At 43.7% G+C, this 15,749-nt stretch overlaps 1 protein-coding gene and 4 non-coding genes across 5 annotated transcripts in view; all 5 read right to left on the bottom strand.

Moving 5' to 3' along the window:
- Positions 1-4,203: 4,203 nt before the first annotated feature.
- On the bottom strand, positions 4,204-4,286 carry TRNAL-AAG. The gene has a single exon. It is a non-coding gene; the product is annotated as a tRNA-Leu (tRNA).
- A 238-nt stretch (positions 4,287-4,524) lies between these two features.
- Positions 4,525-4,607, bottom strand: TRNAL-UAG. The gene has a single exon. It is a non-coding gene; the product is annotated as a tRNA-Leu (tRNA).
- A 115-nt stretch (positions 4,608-4,722) lies between these two features.
- On the bottom strand, positions 4,723-4,805 carry TRNAL-CAG. Its single transcript has one exon. It is a non-coding gene; the product is annotated as a tRNA-Leu (tRNA).
- Positions 4,806-4,826: 21 nt separating this feature from the next.
- The window catches only part of LOC113406213 (taste receptor type 2 member 10-like), a 29,501-nt gene continuing 18,578 nt past the window's right edge, over positions 4,827-15,749 (bottom strand). Inside the window, exon 3 of the mRNA XM_029911040.1 lies at positions 4,827-4,895. Within this exon, the coding sequence (XP_029766900.1) occupies positions 4,827-4,895 (69 nt within the window). The remainder of the gene's footprint in view (positions 4,896-15,749) is intronic.
- On the bottom strand, positions 4,981-5,063 carry TRNAL-AAG. The gene has a single exon. It is a non-coding gene; the product is annotated as a tRNA-Leu (tRNA).

Consider the following 15,749-nt stretch of genomic DNA (forward strand, 5'->3'; position numbering starts at 1 on the left):
ATGGGCCCCCTCTGAGGGTTTGAAACACCAATTGCACCGCCTCCTCTCTCCACTGTTGAATATCAGAGTAAACTTTGATTCCCTTAGGAGTCTAGTTACAGGCTGCTGAGCTGAATTCACTTTGGGCCAATGGTGCACCAGCACTGGGGCTCCCCTACTATACTATGAGCTGAAATCGCTAAGAGCTGAAATCACAAAAGAGCTGATGTTATTAAGAGCTGAGATCACTGAGGCTGTGTTAACTAGTGGGGGAGCCTGAAGCTATATTGCTCAGCAGCTGGCGGAGCAATTTGTGGGGACAACTGGAAGAGCAGCGAGCGGCGTGGAGCCTTGCGGGGCCGGTTGGAGTGGCCCAAGGAACGGTGAGCGGAGCTGTTTGCGGGGACGGCTGGAACGGCTCACAGGTCGGTGAGCGGAGTGGAGTGGAGCAGCTTGTAGGGCGGAGCAGTTCGTGGGATGGCAGGAAAGTGGACTGGCTCGTGGTAAAGGCTGCGGCGGAACCCCCACAGAGAAACAGACGGCTGGCCAGCCTCGGATCACGTAAGGTGCCCCTTAACACCCTGCGTGCCCCCCCCCTTTTACTCTGGGGCTGCACTGACCAGGGACAGAGACTTGGGGGGTTGTTGGACTTTTGGGACTTTGGGTGGTTGCTGGACCCAAGAGACTTTGGGGATGTTGGACTTTGGGGACTCTGGGTGATTTTTGGGTTGCTGGATTCAAGAACCAAAGGGAAAGGACACAGCCCAATTTGCTGGGGTGGGTTTTGCTCATGGTTTGTGTTATGAATCCTGTTTGTGGTGTTTTTCCAATTTTATGCTGATGTCGTTTACCTCATGTTATTAAACATTTTCTGCTACACTCAGACTCCGTGCTTGCGAGAGGGGAAGTATTGCCTCTTAGAGGTACCCAGGGGGGTGGTATGTAATTGTCCCAGGTCACTGGGTGGGGGCTCGAGCCGGTTTTGCATTGTGTTATTGAAACGGAACCCCTACATACAGAACCCGACCCTTGTTGCTGCCAACTTAGATGGGCAGAAGGGTTACATTAGAATTTGTCCTGAATTGATACTCTCAGTTGTGTCCTGCCAGAGGCTGCTTCGTTACAAAAGCCTGTACAGATGAAACTCTCTCTGTAGCCATACTTCGTCCTATTCACCAATAGATGAGATCAGAGAGGTCCTTCTCCTCTGTCCATCTAGAGTCCTGGGTAAATAGTTTATACAGGTGAAGCAGCACAGTGGCCATTCTTCCCAGTGCTCACCAACAGATGGAAGCAGAGAGCTCCTATCCCCCTAGAGCTTCAGGCCACATGGATTTACACTGGGCATAACAATACAGAGAAAATTATGTTAAACACCTGACTACTGTTTGCATGTGACATACTACCTTGGCTGGGCTGTTTCTCTGCTGGAAATTCTTCATAAGATCTTTTTTGCTCCTCAGTGTGATGCAGCTACTGTCTCCAAAAATACAAGATTAGCAGCTTGCAGCTATCCTTTAATTAGGTTATAGGCTCCATAAAAATGTAAGTTTTTTTTTTTGTAAGGCACATTGGGTATTGCCATAAAAGCAATGACAGTTAGTCACCCATACTTAGTTGCAGTAGCTGTTATTCTTGGCATCTGTTTTCTGCAGATAAGTGTTAAACAACAGCTGTCTCACATTAAGGAGCTTAAAAAAAAAGTACAACATCTCATTAATTGCTATTTCACTCTTTCTTAACAGACCCACTTTAGAGACCTTTAGTTAGCAGCTCTTGCTGTTCATGCTGAGTGGAACTCATTTCCATTGCTATTAGGATCATTTGGAGAGTGTTACACATCACATATCTCAAGTTTATTGTGAACATTCTGAAATCACAATTTCTGTTTAGGATGCTCCACATCACATTGTTGATGAAGCTATCTGCATCTATGAACTTGGAAGCACATGGTGAAAAATCAGAATATTAAATGAATAATCTATCATCTTGTAGCCTTAGGGCAACCTATTCCCCTTTAATTCATCCAGTAACTGTGAACCCCAACATTCTGCTTTCCTTCCATGCATGGAACTCCCAGGAATCCCATTCCCAGTGGGAAAGGAGTTCCACACGTGAAAGGAGAGCGAAATCTGGGAAATTAAATCTGAAAGAATTTTTCTCTAAGGTAGGAAATGTCATAGTCTGAATGCATTTATACAGATGCATTATAGCATGTAGCTACAGGGGACCGCAAACGGGAGTTTGAGAGAGGGCGAAGGAGATCGCCTGCTGAACAAACAAGGTGTGAGTACTAACTTTGGGGTGAGTGAGTTTGTTTGGCTGTTTGCGTTTTTCTTTTTTTTTTTTCTTTCAGGTTATTTCAGTTACAGGGTCAATTGGGTCAATTGGGATTGTGTGCTGGGGACAGTTTGCGCCTTTGTTCCCTTGATCATCCATGATCAGCCTCAATCAGCCTTGTGAGCACACACCCCCTGTGTGATTAACGAGGGGGTAGGGCTGACCTAGGAGGGAAGGCCTTAAAAGTCAGAGACTAAGGGCATGGTTACACTTGCAGATGTAGAGCACTTTGAGTTAAACCAGCTTTCGTAGAGGACAGTAGGGAAGGCGCTGTAGTCTGTCCCCACTGACAGCTGACAGTGCACTGGCGTGGCCACATTAGCAGCTTTTGCAACAGCCACAGAGAGCAGTGCATTGTGGTCGCTAGCCGAGCATGCAAGTGGCTGCAACGTGCTTTTCAAATGGGGTGGGGTGGAGTGTGACAAGGAGTGTGTTGTGTGTATGTGGGGGGAGAGAGAGTGGGTTTTTGGTGGGGCTGATAGTGAGTCACCATGCTGTCTTGTAAGTTCAGACAGCAGCAGATCTCCCGCTCCTGGCCTCTCTCTCTCACACAGCATTCCACAGTAATGGCTTGCATGCCGGCTGTCAGGAATGGAGCTTTGAAAGGGCATTTCCTCATTCCTACAGGAGGTCAAAGCAATGCCAAGAGTGGCCACTTGACTTAAAGGGATTATGGAACGTTTCCAGAGGCCGATCAGAGCGCAGTAATGCAACACCTCGTTCACACCGTGCGTTGTAGCCAATGCGCAGTAAATGTTATTCCTCTCGCCGAGATGGATTACCAGGAGCACTCTAGCTGCGGAGTCAGAGCGCTCTACATGCCTTGCCAGTGTGGACAGGGAGTACGCTAGTGCGCACGGGGCTCCTTTATTGCGCACTAAGTCGCAAGTGTAGCCAAGGCCTAAGCCACCAAGGGGAGCTTGCAAACAGGGGAGTTTGGGAAAGGGAGTCATACTATAATCCTTAAGGTTAGGAAGGGCCTCATAACCAGTGCCAACACTGCTCCTGTCTCCTCCACCTGCACCTGAATCCAGACAGAGAACCTAACCATGGAAGCCTCTACGCAGATCCTGGTGTGGTTTTGCAGAGACTGTGGCCTGCATTTGCCACTGACAGAAAGCCAGGCTGAGGGGACCATCCAGTGTCAGAGGTGCGTACTGGTGGACTCTCTCAGGAAGCAGGTGGAATAGCAACAGGAGGTGGCTAGGCTGAGGAGAATCCATGCACATAAGGAAATCATTGACAGTATTCATATGGAGCTTCCCAAGGTTGAGGCTATCCAGCTAGACAGAATTGCGGTCAAGCCCCCGGGGGAAGAGGATAAGGCTCTGGTACAGGGAGGACACTGGCTGCTGTTTACTTCTGGCAGCAGGCAGTGCACCACCCCTACTCCCAAACCACCCACCATCAAGATGGAGAACTGTTATCCTGCCCTGGCAATGAGCAATGAGGACTCACCCCCAAAGATGGAGGAGGAGAACCCATGTACCCCAAAGCTGAGAGAATCACAGCCAGCACTCAAAGGAGGAAACATGGGTAGTAGTGGTTGGAGACTGTTTTCAGAGAGGGACGGAGGCACCCATCTGGCACCCTGAAATGTCATCCCAGGAGGTATGCGGTCTCCCGGGGCCTGTACCAAGACGATACAGCAGGATTGGGGAGAACCACTCACCATTCACCACTACCCCATGCTACTCATCCACGTGGGCACTATGAGGTATGTCACGCTCTGGCTTCGAGGGGGCGCAGGCCAGTGTGGCGGCGCCTTTTCCCCGAGAGCCCAGGGGAGGAAGTGGGAACTCCGCCTCTGACAAGATCCACAGCAACCGCCCACCCCAAAAGGACCGAAGGCAGCCCCAACGAAACAAAAGGCTGGCAAGCGGCTGTCAGGAGTGGGATTCGAACCCACGCCTCCGGAGGAGACTGCGGCCTTAACGCAGCGCCTTGGACCGCTCGGCCACCCTGACGGGAAGGGGCAGCCTGCTGCTGGCGCTCTCTTGCCCGTTCCTTGCGGCGGCGGCAGGTGCACACCACCCACCAGAGTCCCTCTCTGGCTTCGCCGGGGCGCAGGCCAGTGTGGCGGCGCCTTTTCCCCGAGAGCCCAGGGGAGGAAGTGGGAACTCCACCTCTGACGAGATCCACAGCAACCGCCCGCCCCAAAAGGACCGAAGGCAGCCCCAACGAAACAAAAGGCTGGCAAGCGGCTGTTAGGAGTGGGATTCGAACCCACGCCTCCGGAGGAGACTGCGGCCTAAACGCAGCGCCTTGGACTGCTCGGCCACCCTGACCAAGCTGGGAGGGGCCCCTTTAGGGGGGAGTCAAAGAGAAAGCACCCCAGTGCAGCACCACCACAGGGGGCTCCCTCCCCAGGCCCCAGCCCCGAGGGGGTGGAAAGAGAGGGCTTGTCAGGGGTGGGATTCAAACCCACGCCTCCGGAGGAGACTGCAACCTGAACACAGTGCCTTAGACCGCTCGGCCACCCTGACGGCCTGTGGGAGGTCCCGCCGCTAGCTGTCGGCCGGGAGGCCAACGCTCAGGCGCACCGGAAGTGGAGGCCCGCTGTGGCGGCCCCTTACCTAGCGCCAAGAAAAGGGCCCGCGGCTCCCAGCCACCAAGAGGTGGGCGAGGAACGCCTACCAGCGCAGCAGGCAGAGACGAGACTGTCAGGGGTGGGATTCGAACCCACGTCTCTGGGGGAGACTGCGACCTTAATGCAGCGCCTTGGACCGCTCGGCCACCCTGACGGGAAGGGGCAGCCTGCTGCCGGTGCTCTCTTGCCCGCCCCTTGCGGCGGCGGCAGGTGCACGCCACCCACCAGAGTCCCTCTCTGGCTTTGCCGGGGCGCAGGCCAGCGTGGCGGCGCCTTTTCCCCGAGAGCCCAGGGGAGGAAGTGGGAACTCCGCCTCTGATGAGATCCACAGCAATCGCCCGCCCCAAAAGGACCGAAGGCAGCCCCAACGAAACAAAAGGCTGGCAAGCGGCTGTCAGGAGTGGGATTTGAACCCATGTTTGGCCTGCTGTTCACTGGAGTGTGAAATGTGTGAATGTTTTCCATGTACGTCACATGTGTGGGGTGGGGCTAATCTGTGTTGTGTGGTATATAGAGCCATGTGGTTGGTGAAGTGCTGAGCTGGCGAACAGGAGCTGCAAACAGAGGAGTTTCAGAGGGAGTTCTGGGGGGAGGGTTTGGACATAGGTAAACCGGAACAGGTACCCCAAGTTGCCCCTAGAGTATTCTGAGAATGGAGGGCCTGGTCCCTAGGACAAGACAGGAAGCATTAGGCTTGTTCAGTCGTGGATATACAAGTCTGAGAGGGGACATGATTGCACTCATGAATGGGTTTGACGTTACTGACATAATCAGGGACCACATAGAACATGGTTGCAACCAAAGTCCTGTAGCAGCACCAAACCCTGTATATAGGGGGTCAAATGAGGTGTCTAAGACAAGGTTACAGTTTGCTGGTTATAATCATGCTGTCGATATGTGTGTATCAATGTGGTAGTTGAAGTTATGTATATTGGCTCTATACTATCTGTATTTCAAACTGCTGCTATGCTTCTGGGGAACATCCCAGACAAGTTGGTGTTAGCTTTGCCTAGCCTGCTTAATGGCCCATTAAGGACCATCAGCTGTACAACTGTCCTGTTGAGAGAAGGCCTTGTAACTAGCCAAGTATGCAGAAACTTGCCCATGTGACTCCAGACTCCATTTTGCTGTAATTTTCCACAGTAAGAACAAAGAGGGGTTCTTACACCTGAAAAAGACTATATAAGGCTGATGCCTCATCACCAACTTGTCTTCAATCCTGTGTTGGAGAAAAACAGAGTTTTTACTTGTTTGTTTGGGTACAGCAAGTTAGATGCTTTATTAACTCTTACAATTGTGCAGAGGGAGAGAGCTAAGCAGGTCTCCCCCTGATAACTAATTACAGCAAGCATTTATACCTTTTATTACAGAAATAATGAGGGACAGCTGCATTTTGTTTATACATAGGCCATCTTGATATTTTATTTCCTCACTTGTTTTGACTTTTGCCAACATACAATATTTTCTATACCTTATTTACACAAGGTCTTTTACACCTTATTTATACAAGGTCACAATAACTTCTTACACAGTTCTTTCTTACCCGCCTTACACAATCCTCGCTTCTACAAATTTCGCGTTATTAGGGTTACAGTTAGCCTGACTCTTGCTAACAAACTGTCATGCATAGCAGTTCTTTTCTGACAGTTCTTTTTCTGCTTCCACAACCCCCCCTTTTGTACTTTTAGTACAACAAACATTTTTAAACCTTTATTTGCATTAAGTTTTGGACTTTAGATTTTACATTAGATGTTTTAATTTTAGCGGTTTTGATTGGATGTAATGACAATGCATGATTAGCATGAACATGAAAGGTATTACTACTATTACGTTTTTTATAACAATAACATAATTTTAAGCTAACTAATAACAATATAAGCAATAACATTTTTATAGCAATACTATAATGGGGTTGTTGTACAGCTTTAGTTATAAAGCACAATATATTATATTTAGTACATAAAGTGGATACTTTATAAGCAGTGTGAAAGGCATACTTTTTAACTTGATATATATTTTGAAGCATGTGAATTTGCTTTTGTACTTTAGAGATTTTTTGAATTTTTGGTAACAGTAAAAACAAATTTTGAAATTTATTAGGTACTAAACTAGTTTAATTAAAGGGTATTTGGAACTTAAGGACTACTTGCAAAATTTTATTTGCAGGCCAGTAAATAATATGATTGCTTGCAGTGGTAGTGAGATTAAAATGCATGTCTAGCAATGTGGTGTTATTAACATACACACAGCTATTATTAGCTTGAAAAAGTAAGTGTTTTGTTAGGGTAGTTTTTTGTTTTTTATTTTTTTAGCAAACGTAGTTATAAACAGTGACAACTTTTTTTGGCTTCAGTTTACGTATACACTGAAGCTGTGGGGGTTTTAATGGCCAAAATGTTTATTGACTACCTAACCCTATTTAAATGTTAGGTGTAATTTTAGGAGCACTGACTAAAAATTGATTGAGCATACCAGGAGGTTTAATTTTTTAGATGTTTTGGTGAATTACCCAATTTTACATGCATTTTTTTTATGGACCCGGCAGGATTTAGTATGTGGGAGCCCACACCCCCCCCCCCAACGGTTCATATGCTTGGAAGGAGCACTGAGAACGTTCACACTTTTATTTAGAAAGTTTTTAAGTAAGTTTTTATGGCCACAGATTAGATGGTACTTTTGATGTGTTTGTAAGGGCAGTGGGCCAAGCCTGGTGTTTTAGATTATTTCGAATGGCCATTAGCTGGTCATTCAGGAAATTTTGAATTTCTGAACATGCTAGATCCCATTGCAATGCCTTTTTAGCCTTAGTGATATTTTATACTATTTTTGTTAGCAATTTTTGGGTTATAGAATTAAGGGCGGAAATAACATGTAACTTACTAACTTTAGTTTGTACCTGGGTTAGTTGTGCTTTAGAAACAAGGCTAATGGCCTTTTTTAGTTGGCCCAATTTTTTATTATGTTTTTGGTTTTTAAAAATATTTTAAATTGCTGCTGCACTATTGGCTCCATTTTACAGGGATTCGGTTAAGTTTTTTTTTTTTTTAGAGGAAATAACTTAAGCCCTTTGTTGTGCTAATTTAATGGCAGCCCCCTGTGAGCAATTTGGGTATTTGTTTAATTGTTTACTAATTGGGTGACCAAATAACAATAAGGGCCTTTTTTATTTAACTCAGTGCAAATTATAGGAACATTTGCTATAGAACCCATTAATTGCAATTACAGATTTTTGGGGTTTACTGGTAGTGATATTATACATTTTTATTTTTATTGATTTATTTAATTGTTTGCTTATATGGCTGTTAGCTAAGTCTTAGCTGTGGGTAGTATTTTTGGATGGAGCCAGCGTTTTATTTTTGGACTGAGCTTGCTAGCTATTTTTTTACTTTTTACTTATATATTTTTTTTTAATAATGAACACATACACATTGCCATTATACAGTACATTAGTTTTATTATTTAATGTATGCTATGTATATTCTTTTAGTAAAATAACTTTATTACAGAGCTTTGGAGCAACAAACCAGGACAAGCACACCCACTTTTGAGGAGTTCACTTGGTACAACTTTAGGTGTTCAATAGCTTTTTTTTTTTTTTAGTTTTTTGGCTAGAAATTTGAGGTAGCCAGAAGGATTCCATGGGCAATATGGGGAGTGGGTTAACCTTTCATGTTTTTGCTTTTAAAGACTGTTGGTATGCAAATTTTAACAATTTTTTTAATTAAAAAATTTGGCTAATGAAATTTTTTTTTTTATTTAAGCAATTGTATTAGACTTTAGTATATTAAATTTTTTTGATTTATTTAAACACTTTTTGTATTTTAAGTTGAATAAAACAAGTATTTGCTTTTTGATTTAACTTTTTTATTTAATTTTAAACTAGACTGTTTTATGAAAATATTAAACCCAACAATTTTGGCCATAAGACAAACACCACAAGACAGGACAAAGAACACAAAAATAATTTCTATTGTACCAGTAAATGCATGGTACATTGAATGCTGTTTAGCTGGCATTCGTTTTTTTTGATGATTTGAAAGACAAAAGAACAGAGGTCTACCCCTTTTGGGTAGTCAGTCATTGCTTAAAATACTTTTTTTATATACATATACTTTTGTTGATTTTAGACAAAACAGAGGAATTACCCCATATTTTTTTGTATTTGTTTTATAGGCAGCCCAGGTTTTAGTGGCTTTTACCTTATTAGTTAGAAAATTGCATTAATACAGATGCTTTTTGGCTTGCTTTTAGATTTAAAGCTATTTACAGCTTAAAGATTTTTACTTTAAAAGGGACACAATTAACTTTTTTAGACTTTTGATTGCCTTTTATTTTTAACTTTTGCTTTTAAACACCCAGTGATTTGAAAGAGACAACACAACCTATATTGGTAGGTTTGCATTTTTTTTATTTTTGCTACAATATACACTGCACATGTTTTGGGGAAAATGCACATTTTATTTATAATTTAATTTTTATAACACTAGCCATATTAATTTTTATACAAGGTGTAACTATTTTTTTTGTGCTTACAAAATTTTTATGCATTCCTAGTAAAGTGACAGCTTAACCACACAGAGCCAGGGGCACTGTTCTTTTTTTTTTTTTTTTTTACCAGTTTTTTTTTTTGCTTTTTTGTTACTCAAAAACAAATTTAAATTTTTTATTTTTTTTTTAACACCGGGTAAAGGCCATTTACTTAACATATAATTTGAAGGGCTATTTTTAGAGGGTTTTACCAGAGACCCACCCATTTGCCTGCTGACACTTTAACAGAGAATTACATAGAGAACAGAGGGAATTATGGCCTAATAGGATTTTATTACAGGAATTTTTACTAATACTGACCACTACAAGGGACGGGACAGAAGGATCCCAATTTGACCTCAGAGCTTCATCGCATGCGATGGCTTCCACTTTGAGGAATTACGAATGAGAGGCTCAGTTTCGTTCACACACCTAACGACCAAATTTATAAGACAGAAATTCATTAACCGGAGTCGCCAGTAACTGTCACCGAAATATCGGGTCCACCTAGCTGAGAGCCAATAACAGCCTGACAGGGATAAGGAAAGGTTGCTTTATTTAGCAGAAGAAAGGAGAGCCTTGCACCTTGGTACAAAGACTTTGTTTTACATACATTTTACCATTTCAATTATTATTTTGGGGATTTGAAATCCCCATGCTTATAATTACTTACTTTTTTTTTTTTTACTATGCTTTTAAAGTTTTTAACCTGTTTTTTAATTTTTTTATTTATTGTTTGCCCGCTTGGGCCCGATTCTGCTTTTTTTGCTGAACCGTTCCTTTTATGGGCACCGGCTTTTTTACTACCAATTTAGATAGGAGGGTGGGCTTTTTAACTAGCCTTTACCCTTTTTGGTTTTTTTTTTTAAATATTTTTACTTATAAGGCTACCCAAGTCCTTCCTTGTGAGGCTTGCCACTTGGGCAAAACGCATGGCCCATTGGCGTTTAATTATTTAATTTTTTTTTGTGGCAAACACACTGCTGTTACAGCATATGCAAACACAAATGGTTAAATTTTGACAAGTCCCTGAAGGACCGGTACTTGCTTAGCCAGTGCTTTCTTTTTTGCCTGGAAGTCCTGTTTTAAGGCTTGCAACTTGCCCTGGGCATAGGTTTGAGTTGCTGCCTGGTTCATGATTTATGCTTTTAATTGCTTAATTTTAGTTATTAAGTACACAACTTTTTCTATTACTTTAACTTTTTTATTGCCCAGTCCTGCTACGACTGGGGTAGATTTACCTGACACCTTTTCCGGTCAACCGGGGTGGAGAGAGGAATGCTAAATCCCTTTTCGGTTCTCAGACTTACTGTGGCTGAGAGTAGGCACGCTTTTATACTCACACACGTACGTTCAGACTGGCCACGTCTGTGTATAACATTGAGAGAAGGTGCTGTGCAATTTTTAACTTGCTTTCTTTTTTGGGAAGGCAGTTTTTTTACACCCTGAGGTCTTCTGGGGCGTCTTTTCAGTGATTCCAGTCCAGGCCGGCTGCCTGTGGCTTTTTTAGCGTCCCCAAACCACGCCGGCTCCAGGGTCGCAAAGGCAGACTGTTGGATTTCACTGGACAGTTAAGCTTTGCAAATGTAATTTCAGCATTGTAACTTGTATTGCCTTTGGTTTGACTATGTTTATATTTTTTTACAGCCAGCTGGGGCCGAAAGCAGTTTTTTTTTGTACTTAGCTTGGTCTGCATTGATTTTTGACCTTGAACGCAGATTAACTTTTTTTTAATTTTTGGACCAAGCTGAATTTTAAATTAACCCGTTCCTTTCCTCAATAGACAAATTGCTCCCATTGTGTGTCAGAGGCTTTTTTTGGTAATTAAAAGCTCCTTTGAGATGTATGATTTTATTTAGATTGAAGGTACCTTTTAGTGGGCATTGTTTAGATGAATTTTTACGCGTGTAATGATTCCAATTCTTTAAATACTTGCAGGTTTTAGGACCATAATGTACGTACATGAAATAAGCTGGGGTACCCTTAGGGGGTAAGAGGGAATCCTTAGACTGTCCCCCACCCATTTTCCAATCACACACACAGGGAGGATGCCCTGTCTGCTCTAGCGGCACATAAACTAAGGATCTCTTCCTACAGGGTACTCACACAGGAGAGGCTAACGAGGATGGCCACAACACTTCTACACCTCCCTTTAGCAAAGAGCGTCGGCTAGTCTCAGAGAGACGGCGCCGCTTACTCTGTTGCATCCAGTGAGATGGTCAGATTGTCAGTGGCTCACATGGAGAGGAAAAGGGGAGGGAAGATGGGTTCACACACTCCTAGACCCAGGTAGCCTCCTCGCCGGACGATGCCAGGCCGAGTTAGCGTACCGTGGGTCGGATCTCCTAAAAGATCCTCTAGTTACCGGGCTTGCGTTAGAGTAGTTCTGGTTATGAGCCAAAAGACTTTGCAGAGTACTCTGGGCGTCTTCCGGTAATACTCAATTCACAGTGGTGTACACACACACATACCAAGGCCTTACTCCAGGTACTATTCCCAAGTACCTCAGGTACTATTTCCAAGTACCTCGATGCATCACTCGAGGCGGTAAAAACCCCTCCTGCTGAGGCAGTAACAACCCCTCAACACAGGTGCAAACCTATGCACCTCAACACAGGTGCAAACCTATGCACCTCGCATATGCATACAGGGGGCGGCAAACAATTCCCCTACGCCACTCAGCATCTGACCTTGCTGCACAGTCAATACGTTCGGATGGCGTGAGCCCAACAGGGACAGACGGCCCCACGGACAGTCCTCCTCCGACACCCCAATAGAGATTTCAAAAGGTCTCCTACCTCTATTGTGGCGCCATGGGGTTCGAAGGGGAACGATCCGTAGTAACTGCCGGTGCCTCTGAGGGCGTTGCCATCCTGGACGAGCCCCCAAATTGTCGGAGAAAAACAGAGTTCTCACTTGTTTGTTTGGGTACAGCAAGTCAGATGCTTTATTAACTCTCACAATTGTGCAGAGGGAGAGAGCTAAGCAGGTCTCCCCCTGGTAACTAATTACAGCAAGCATTTATACCTTTCATTACAGAAATAATGAGGGACAGCTGCATTTTGTTTATACATAGGCCATCTTGATATTTTATTTCCTCACTTGTTTTGACTTTTGCCAACATACAATATTTTCTATACCTTATTTACACAAGGTCTTTTACACCTTATTTATACAAGGTCACAATAACTTCTTACACAGTTCTTTCTTACCCGCCTTACACAATCCTCGCTTCTACAAATTTCGCGTTATTAGGGTTACAGTTAGCCTGACTCTTGCTAACAAACTGTCATGCATAGCAGTTCTTTTCTGACAGTTCTTTTTCTGCTTCCACAACTGCTTCTTACCTCTGGAGGGACTTTGCTATAAACAGAAGCTCTACACAAAGGACTGAATGACCCATCCCAGCTGTGGATGTACTCCAGAGACTTGATTTGAACCTGCAGTTTATTCTATCACTGCTGCAAGCCTGGACCAAGAACTTTGCCATTACTGCATGTAATTGATTCCATTTAACCAATTCTAGCTCTCATCTATGTCTTTTTCCTTTTATGAATAAACCTTTGGATTTTAGATTTGTGGGTAAGATCTGATTTGTATATTGACCTGGGTCTGGGGCTTGGTCCTTTGGGATTGGGAGAACCTTTTTTCTTTTACTGGGGAATTGGTTTTCATAACCATTTGTCCCCATAACGAGTGGCACTGGTGGTGATACTGGGAAACTGGAGTATCTAAGGGAATTGCTTGTATAACTTGTGGTTAGCTAGTGGGGTGAGACCAAAGTCCTCTTTGGCTGGCTGGTTTGGTTTGCCTTAGAGGTGGAAAAACCACAGGCTCGGGCTCTAACTGCCCCGTTTTAAGCGATTTGTCCTGAATTGGCATTCTCAGTTGGTTCCCGCCAGAACAAGCATCATTACACCTGTGTCATGTTCTGTTTTGTGAGAGTGACTGGAACCTTCAGGATGAGGATTTGGGGGCAAATTCTGGGCTGGAAGTGTTCTACAGTCAGCCTGCAAGGAATATCCAAGTTGGGCAAAGCCAGGGTGAGGGTTGTGAGTGCTGGTAAGCTGTTGGGTTCAGAGTCCTGAACCAAAGTTGCACAGCCACAAGACACCCAGGGTTACAAGGCAGATATTGACTGAACACCTTACTGGCCTGGGTGGAATTTAGGTCTGCCAGGTGGCCTGGAGTTGCCGCATCTTTAGTGCAGAAGTGCAGCCCATAAAACCTATAGTTCCCAGCGAATATTTCAGCCAGGCTGTCCTGATGAAGATGAATCATTATCTACTGGGGCTTGCATACTGCCCAGGCTACACATCCATTGTAAAAATTTAAGCTGGCTGCGAGCTGACCTATTTTCTACAATTTAGGGATGGTTTTCCTTCACCCCAGTGCTAAGAATCACAATTTGCTTTTCCTCCAATGATCTCCAAGTGCTTTATAAAGGTTCAGAGAGGAAAACTGAGGTGTGAAAGGGCTAAGAAACTTGCTTTCAGTTATCTAATGAGTATGTTAGGAGTAGAACCAGGTCAGCCAGTCCCTAGGCCTGTGCTCTTAAAATTATTGTCTACGCTTTAGTAAGTGACAGGGGAACTGGAATATGAAAAGCCACCCAGAAAAAGAAAAGGTATTTCAATATAATTGATCTGTTTGGCCAGAATATGGACTGTGGGGGAACAGAGAGAGATAAGGCTAACTGTGGCGCATTGCAGAGCACTGTGGTTTGGTCTGTAGCCTGCTATGTTGTATGCGCTGCTCCATTATTGCATATTTATGTATTTAGGAAAACTAGAAAACTGGTGTGTAACTAACGATTCTTGGTATTTAACTTGCCTGATGTGTGTTGCTTTTGTAGGCGTGACGTAACTAATATTGGTGATCATCATCGTCCTAATACATTGCCCAAGTAAGAGCTCCCTGATCTGTCTCCCCTCTATTCCCAAAATGTTTAGCACCCAGCTTCACTTTTTTCCTCTTTCTATTACCCAGGAAACCCATCTGGTTCATATTTAATAAGTTTTCTATGTAAAGGAATGTGACACAAATTATAAAGCTCAGATACAGTTGTGTTACGGAGTACATACATGCCACAGATATTTGGAATGTAAATTAAAACAAAAACTAGGTCAACCTTGTCTTACATGCCAGGTGTTCAATAAAAAACATTTTATTCTAGACATTTCTGTTGAAAGAGTTCATCTAAATTTTACAGTAAATCACTAGGTATGTTGTGCCACCTACTGGCAAAAAGTACAAATTACAATGGCTTAAGAATTGGGTTTGAAGCAGAATCTATCAGTCCTAATGTGAATTGACTTTCTTCCAGTAAAGTACTGGAGGAGGCTCCTACATAGGAACGGTCATACTGGGTCAGACCAACGGTCCATCTAGCCCAGTATCCTGTCTTCAGACAGTGGCCAGTGCCAGGTGCCCCAGAGGGAATGAACAGAACAGATAATCATCAAGTGATCCATCCCCTGTTGCCCATTCCCAGCTTCTGGCAAACAGAGACTAGGGACACCATCCCTGCCCATCCTGGTTAATAGCTGTTGATGGACCTATCCTCCATGCACTTATCTAGTTCTTTCTTGAACCCGGATATAGTCTTGTCCTTCACAACAGCTTCTGGCAAAGAGTTCCACAGTTGACTGTGTGTTGTGTGTAGAAATACTTCCTTTTGTTTGTCTTAAACCCGCTGTCTATTAATTTCATTTGGTGACCCCTAGTTTTTGTGTTATGAGAAGGAGTAAAATACACTTCCTTATTCACTTTCTCTACATCAGACATGCTTTTATAGACCTCTATCATATCTCTCTTCTCCCCCTCCCCCGCAGTTGTCTCTTTTCTAAGCTGAAAAGTCTCAGTCTTATCAATCTCTCTTCATATGGAAGCTGTTCCATACACCTAATCTTTTTTTTTTTTTGCCCTTTTCTGTACCTTTTCCAATTCCAATGCATCTTTTTTGAGATGGGGCAACCAGATCTGCACACAGTATTCAAGATGTGAGCGTACCATGGATTTACAGAGAGGCAATATGTTATTTTCTGTCTTATTATCTGTCCCTTTTCTAAGGATTCCCAACATTGTTAGCTTTTTTGACTGCTGCTGCACGTTGAGTGGATGTTTTTAAGGAGAGAACTATCTACAATGACTACAATGATACTTTTTTTTCAGCACTAACAGCTAATTTAGACACCATCATTTTATATGTATAGTTGGGATTATGTTTTCCTATGTGCATTACTTTGCATTTATCAATATTGAATTTCATTTGCTATTTTGTTACCCAGTCACCCAGTTTTATGACATCCCT

This window comes from Terrapene carolina, unplaced genomic scaffold (genome assembly GCF_002925995.2).
Source record: "Terrapene carolina triunguis isolate 2854851 unplaced genomic scaffold, T_m_triunguis-2.0 Scaffold85, whole genome shotgun sequence".
In the NCBI taxonomy this organism is placed as follows: domain Eukaryota; kingdom Metazoa; phylum Chordata; order Testudines; family Emydidae; genus Terrapene; species Terrapene triunguis.